General features: G+C 50.3%; 1 protein-coding gene across 1 annotated transcript in view; it reads left to right on the forward strand.

Moving 5' to 3' along the window:
* Positions 1-7,635, forward strand: part of LOC133351796 (protein phosphatase 1H-like) — a 77,324-nt gene that overhangs the window by 33,206 nt on the left and 36,483 nt on the right. Inside the window, exons 2-4 of the mRNA XM_061567330.1 lie at positions 2,570-2,741; positions 3,752-3,877; positions 6,397-6,654. Coding sequence (XP_061423314.1) covers positions 2,570-2,741; positions 3,752-3,877; positions 6,397-6,654 — 556 coding nt within the window. The remainder of the gene's footprint in view (positions 1-2,569; positions 2,742-3,751; positions 3,878-6,396; positions 6,655-7,635) is intronic.

A 7,635-nucleotide genomic window follows, 5' to 3' on the forward strand; every position in this document is an offset into this window, starting at 1 on the left:
TGGCGCACGGATGGCCTCCATCCAGGAGTGGATTGGTGAGATGCTCTACATCATTACTGACTGGCATATCTCGATGATGAAGTGTCTGAACCAGGAACATCTTTACAGCGTTCCAATTTATTGGTTTTCACGAACAAGAAAGAGTTTATACTCTTTGGTTCTTTCGTTAAAGTCACGTAGATAGAAAAAAAAACAATAAAAATAATAGATCACGACGTTTGTTGCGATCGAAACGTCGTGATCTATTCTTTTTATTTTATTTATAAATTTTCTACCTACGTGACTTTACCAAAAGAACCAAGAAGATTTATGTACATTTATATACATTTTATATAGTAGTGTATAGTAATATAGTAGTATATAGTGTATCTACACTCATTTCATAGTATATAGTAGTATATATATATACACTGGATATCTCCACACGTATAGTAATATAGTAGTATATAATAGTGTATAGTAATATAGTAGTATCTAATAGTGTATATATAGAATGTATATCTAGACTCGTGTAGAGGAGAGAAATACGCGGTGCGCACAGTTAAGCGAGGTGCAACGGAGGGCAAACAGGTGTGCGCGTTGCAACATGAGGTTTGCACCGACAAACTGACAGTAATTAAGGGAAGAAGCGGGTGCAACCGAGGTCGAACAGGTGGCTACGCTGTGACCATAGGTTGGCGCCTAGGAGACGCGAGACGTGGTGTGATGTTAAGAGATTAATGGGAATGACCTGCGCCGGCCTGGCGGCAGCTGAAGTGAAAGCACGTGAGGATTCGGGATGAGCAGGAGGATATAAGCGGGAGTGTGTGTGATCGAGGGAGTGGTTGCCGGGAACCAAGAGTGAAGACATCTCGTCGCTGCCGCTCTGGCCATCAACGAGACCTCAACCCTCACGCCGTCGCCGGGCGGGTGTTGGCTGAACCCCCCCGCCCGGGACAGACGGGTGAGCGGGTCTGAGGGAGCGTAGGCGAGGGCAGTGGTGGAGATGCGGAGACGCTGTGTGCAGAGTCGCTGTGTGCGGAGACGCTGTGTACGGAGTTGCTGTGTGCGGAGACGCTGTGTGCAGAGTCGCTGAGTGTTAAGTTGCTGTGTGCGGAGACGCTGAGTGCGGAGTCACTGAGTGCGGAGACGCTGTGTGTGACGACGCTGTGTGTGAAGCTTCTGTGTGCGGAGTCGCTGAGTGTGAAGTCCCTGAGTGCAGGATAAGTGAGGTACAGAATAGATAAGAGCGGGGAGAAGTTACGTATGTGTGACCGTACAGATAGTCATAGGAGTGCCTATAACTGGCGCAAGAACAGGTGAATAAAGTGTAAGCAGGTGACTTGTTACGTGTCGGTTTGAGTCATTTTTGAAGACGATACACTCATCTAGTAATATAGTAGCATATAGTGTATAGTAATAAAGTAGTATATAGTAGTGTATTGTAATATAGTAGTAGTATATAGTGTATAGTAATAAAGTAGTATATAGTAGTGTATAGTAAAATAGTAGTATATAGTAGTGTATAGTAATATAGTAGCATATAGTCGTGTATCGTAATATAGTAGTAGTATATAGTAGTGTACGGTTACATTGTATATCTACGCTCGTATAGGCGAACCCAATCTTACGCGGGGGGTACACGGAACCTAATCCCGGCCGTTTACTCTGATACCTTGTTATACTGTACCATAATACAGCTTACCAGCATTGAACTGAGGACATCCGATTAAAATGCGTGGCCTTTACACACGTACGATTAATAGTGAGATCTCAAGTAAGTCATCATTCGTCGTCTGGCCACTGCTGGCTAAGGCCTGCCAAAGGACCTCCCGTTTCTCAGTGCTCTGCAGTGCCGCACCAAACGTTCATAAGATGAGATTCTGGCCAGCAATGCTGATCACATGAGCCCGTTGGGCATCCGGTTACTAAAATCGGTGGGCGTAGTATCAAAAACAATGGTGTATCGTAGTGCATACGCTTAGGAGTAATTGTTTTGTTGTCCTCATTGCATTCACATTTCAATGGGTATTATCAAATTGCAGAAATATCACAATCCAATGATCCGAACAATATGAAAACACAGCAATATAAAAAGCTTGACCACTGTAAGCTTGTGAATCACTCTAGACAATTGAATAAGCACAGGTGTATCCTCGGGTTGTTCAGACAGCGACGATAGGCATCCTTCAAGATGGAGCGATGAAATATTCTTGTGGGCAAGGCAGTTGGTGAATTATTACTTGATAGGATAGGAAGATAGAGCAGTGGCTTGGGAGGGCCTTCATCCAACAGTGGTTTGCCCATGGCTGACGATGATTATCACGATGATGACCATGTGTGTGTGTGTCACGATCTGAACTGGTTCTGAGCCTCCGCAAGGTTGACTCGGCCTCAATCGATTACCCGGTGCAGTGTGTGAACATCGCCACTCGGGAGACAAAGGTGGTCGGGCATTGTGCTTGCCGCCCACCCACTCGTGTGCCGTGCCGGCCTTCCTAGACGCCGCTACGTCGCTCAAGAGCTGCTCTTGCCCCGAACAGTCTACACGGGAGGGTTGGATCATGGCCACTGTCTGTGCGGAGTGCAGGGTCATCAATGCGGGCAAGAGTCCCCTGAACGAGGATCAGGCGGTGTGCGAGGTGGTGTTCGTGAAGCGCAGCGCCGAGCAGACGGCGCTGCGCTCCGCCATGCCCTGGAGGAGGGAGAGCCCCACGATGGCGCGCGACGGGGACGGCGACCTGGTCATGGAGGGCGTCATGGTGGGTGGCGGTTCATCGTCGGTTCTCATCGTTGTCGTCATCATAAGCCTTCCCCCGATTAGCGCGGTTGGCTACGAAAGAAGAGCAACATACATACATCGAAAATTAACATCTTGTACGGGACACAATTGTTGAACCTTTCACTCCTTTAAAAGAACGGACGACATCCACTCTGCGTCTGAACAGACAATTGAGTGGATAACAACATCTAAAATGGCATCTTTAATCTTCTGCTAATTAATCCATACGAAGGAAGATGCATACATCATGAGTATTAGCTATAGCCCGCACTAACCCCCACCAAACCTTACCCACATTGATTCATGATAGATATTTTCGGTAGGCCATAGGATAATCTATGTATGTATGAATGTTGAACTTCTATCACACCGTACGTACATAGCCACCACCACCCGACGTAGCCGAACAAACTAAATTTGTCGCGTGGTGCACAAGCGCTTACCGTGCTGTTTGTTATTGTGTAGGCTCGCCGGTGAGTTGGGCAGCAATGCTCACGACTACATTTTGCAATTAAGTACCCACATTGGTGTTGTCCAAAATGAGCCCGTCCCGTAGTAAGCCGCCAAGCCAGTGAGTAAGGGGGAAGACGGCAGACGATGGGGGGGCCAGGCTGTTTAGCCGGCTACAGAAATGTGTGTCGCGTGGAGACGCACAGCTTACGGTACTTGTGGCAGATAGATAGGCTCGCTCCCGAGAGACGGGGTTAATGGGGGTTAAAAGCCCCGGCTCGTGACCTGTGGCCTGAGCTCGGTACATGCGCGCGTGTGACCGTGTGGCCATTGTGTGGTCGTGTGGCCATTGTGTGGTCGTGTGGCCGTTGTGCGGCCGTTTGGTCGTGTGGCCATTGTGTGGTCATGTGGCCGTTGTGTGGTCATGTGGCCGGTGTTTGGTCATGTGGCCATCACGTGATCGTGTGGCCGTGTGGCCGTTGTGTGGTCGTTTGGTCGTGTGGCCGTGTGGTGATGCCGTCCGCTCTCCCATCTGCGCAGGATGACGACGGCATCACCTTCATCTACTGGGGCATGTTTGACGGCCACGCGGGCCCTGGGGCGGCCGTCATGGCAGCCAGCCTTCTCCACCACCACGTGGCCAAGCAGCTGCAAGGCATCGTGGAGGTACGGTGGCGAGAGGCGGTCGTGGTTTGCGTTCGACAGAATCCATCCGGAGGAATCCGCATCTGCACGCTCACTCTGCACGAGACGGGTACGGTGATTCGGGAGACACCGCGACTCGCTGAATGGGGAAAATGGCAGTGAAAAATCTCAATGAATTATTGGGTTTTTGGGAACAATTTTATTGGTGATAAGGCTGAGAACATCAACTGAATACCGATTCAGAATATGTATTTATAACGGAGCAATCCGATGAGCTATAAAGCTTTTTTTCACAGATGTCCAGTAGGGGCTGTGTAAGAACATTACGACAGCAAACAATATGAAAGCACGATAGGAGTGCAAAGTATAGGAAAGATAAACAAATGACCAAACAAATATACAAGTAAATCTTATCTATTTTTCATTTTACCAGGTAAAGCCCACTGAGCTATTAGCTTCGTTTACAGTAGTGACCTGGCCACAAATGATAGCTCAACGAAGTGGCTCATCATGTGAACATTCATAGCAGCCAAAAACTCTAAACAGTTGATTTTGATTCTAAATGTGGAGGGGAAAACTGGAAGACCCGGAGAAAAATCCACGCGACCACGGGAAGAACATGCAAACTCCAAATAAAGTATACAGGCGTCAGGGTCGGGATCGAACCCACGAACTCCTGTATACCAGGAGAGGTAGTTAACATCTCGCCACCGTGGCACCCACCCAGGATTTCGGCGTCGCTGGCTCATTGCCTCCGCACGGTATTCCCCCTCTCGTGAGCCATGCCCCCCCCCCGCTCCCTTGACCTGTGACCTGGCCGGGTGGCCCACTCGGCTCGCTCCTCTGTGGGCACGGCTTCGCCAGCACCACCCCCTCCCCCCCTCCCCCGGGTCCCCTCCTCCACTGGCTGGAGATGGAAACAAAATTAAAAACGAGTTCAAATTGAAACACGAGGAGCAGTGCGAGATCGCTATTTGCAGAAGCTGATAAATTGTTCCGCCAGCGGTTCGTGCTAACCGCAAGGGCACTGGCTCTTAATAAAACGTGAGCACATTTTGGGTGCCGGGTAATGGCCGCGCAAACTGCATCGGCGAGGAAGTGTCATTCCCTAGGGAGCGCCACAAATTGCACTCCCCCCCCCCCGCCACCCGCCAATGTCTTTAGCGGATGGCTAAGTGACATTGTCAGAAAGGTAAATCTTATCAGATTACACGCGCGTGTCCATTAGGCGTCACGCGCCGTTAAGCGACGTCGCACGAGTCAAGATGACGGCCTGTACGGTGCTCCTCACAAACGTCGGTAGCACGTCGACTTTGAGGATTTTTGGAAATTTCGTTTAAATCATAGGACATCATCCGTGTCACAGACATCACGAGCAAACGTGAGAAGAGCGTTTGAGAATGTAACCTTAACGCATCCTAATGCTTTGTGAGCAGTATTTTAAATGTCATGTAGCAAAACAATCTTAACATAATACTCATAACAGGAAAACAATATCAATAAGAGCACAACAATATAACACGACGTTTTTTTCCCTTTTAATATTTTTATTTGTCGTTATGACATGCAGCACTTGTGAAACAAAACAATTGTAGAACATACAGCACATTAAACACAGGCTTGTGTTAAACACAGGCTCATCCAGGCCTGTGTTCTCATGCACTCACATTTTTACGCTGTCCTACAAGTCCTTTGCCAAATTCGTGCAGAAAATGTAGCTCTTGACTGTGTGATCCATTGAGATGACCCTGACGCCTGCTGTATATTTGGAGTTTGCGTGTTCTCCCCGTGGTCGCGTGGATTTTCCTCTAGTTCCTTCAGTTATTCCCTCCACAATTAGAATCAACGTTCGTTTTTGAGTATTTGGCTGCTCTCAGTTTCCCCGTGATAAGCCACTTTTGTTGAGCGATCATTTGTGATAGCCAAGTCGCTTCTGAAAAAGAGCTATGCAGCTCAGTGGGCCTTACCTGGTCAAATAAAAAATAGTTTGGTTATATAGACGGAATGTGCCTTCTTTTTACATCTGTGTGGTGGATCAAAACGGTGCGGTTGCCACCAAACGGTGAGTCGGTGTAGAACGGGTCCTCACCACAGGTGCAAGAATCCAAATGGGTGAATTTCACAAGAACAGTAACCGTGGCAACCCAGCCACACGTCTTGACAGTACAAAGGGGAAATATGTTCACATCACACCGTCCAACCGTGATGACCTGCACTGCCTACCAATTAAATCAACGGATCGATTACAAGCTGTGCACATTCGTGTCCACACACACGAGTGCCTACACCAATCTGCTGGGCACGTGGTTTGCGCCGGTACTAACCCACCCACCCACCTTTGTAAATGTACTAACTTGTTGTAGCGATAGAAGAGCAATAGGGAGCGAGCGCCTGGGCAAATCGGTGAGTACTGGACCCATCCATCAACCCGGCTGCCAAGCTGTGCCACTGCCACGTCCCCGGCGTGCGTGTTGACGCTCGCCGGCTGTGGCCTGCCGCGGCCGTGGCTAACGAGAGGTGGCGGCTGCCGCCCCCTCCAGGTGCTGCGCAGCGGCACGGGCTGCCCCCCCGCGTGCCTCAACGACGAGGCCGAGGGCCGCTCGCGCCGAGGGCCCGCGGGGGCCGCCGCGGCGACGGTGGCGGCGGCGGCCGGAGGGGCGACCCGGGCCCAGAGCCTGCGGGCGGGGCCCGCCCAGGGCTCCCCGGCCCCCGCCACCCCCTCCAAGGCCCTGCCGGAGAAGGAGGTGACGCAGGACGCGCTCGTGGTGGGAGCCATCGAGAACGCCTTCCGCGAGATGGTGCCGCCCTCCCCCACACGCGCACGCACGCACGCACGCATCCCACACTCATACATGCATAGACACACCCCACAAAAGACAAAGTTCCCCCGTATAGCCTTAACAAACTGTAGGGGCAAGTGTTGTTAGCGAGCACCTATGAAGGCCGGCTCGGCACGCGAGAGGTTGGGTGGCCAGCACCACGCCCGACCGCCTTTGTCTCCCCAGTGGCGATGTTTACACACTGCACCAGGTATTCATTTGAACCTGAGTCGACCTAGGGGAGGCCCAGGACCAGTTCAAATAATCGTCACTGGTGTTGGCCGTGAGCATAAATTTAACCCGGGTTGCCAGGTTAGTAGCGCAGTGCGCTACCCACTACACTACCGCTCCCCGTACACGCACACACACGCACACACACCCCCCACAAAGACAAAGATCCCCCAAATAGCGTTAACAGACCGTTGGGGCAAGTGCTGTTAGCGAGCACCAATGCAGGCCGCCACACACATCCGAGAAACGCACTCCGCCCATACACACTCCTCACGTATGCACACACACATGGCCTGCCACGCATTTAGAATGCAATCTTGTTATGTGTTTTGCGGATCATTGTGGGAAATGCAAATATAAGCAAAAATCTATCCTGTGCCTTCACATAGAAGTAAAATTAATCAGTAAAACGGCCGATTGGCCTTTTGGATCAATCCTGACCACCACCATGAGTTCACGCAGCACACCGTGGACCGATATTCAACCTGCTGAGTCTTCTCAGAAGCGTGAGGCTGGTTAACCATCCTGCTCAGATACCAGACTACCAGATAATATTGGCAAAAGGACTACAGAAAAGTCATAATCGTAGAGCGGTATGGGTAATTAGTTGTCTGCCTCTGTACAAATGTGTTTTTGTTATCAGATGTTTTGGTTTGTCTGCGTGAGCGTGTACTCGCTCACTGCGCTCTTGAGTCATTCGTAGGAACGGGACGATGCAGCTCCCCAGCA

Source organism: Lethenteron reissneri, chromosome 38 (assembly GCF_015708825.2).
Source record: "Lethenteron reissneri isolate LAM-NWPU_2019-01 chromosome 38, ASM1570882v1, whole genome shotgun sequence".
NCBI classification, from domain to species: Eukaryota; Metazoa; Chordata; class Hyperoartia; order Petromyzontiformes; family Petromyzontidae; genus Lethenteron; species Lethenteron reissneri.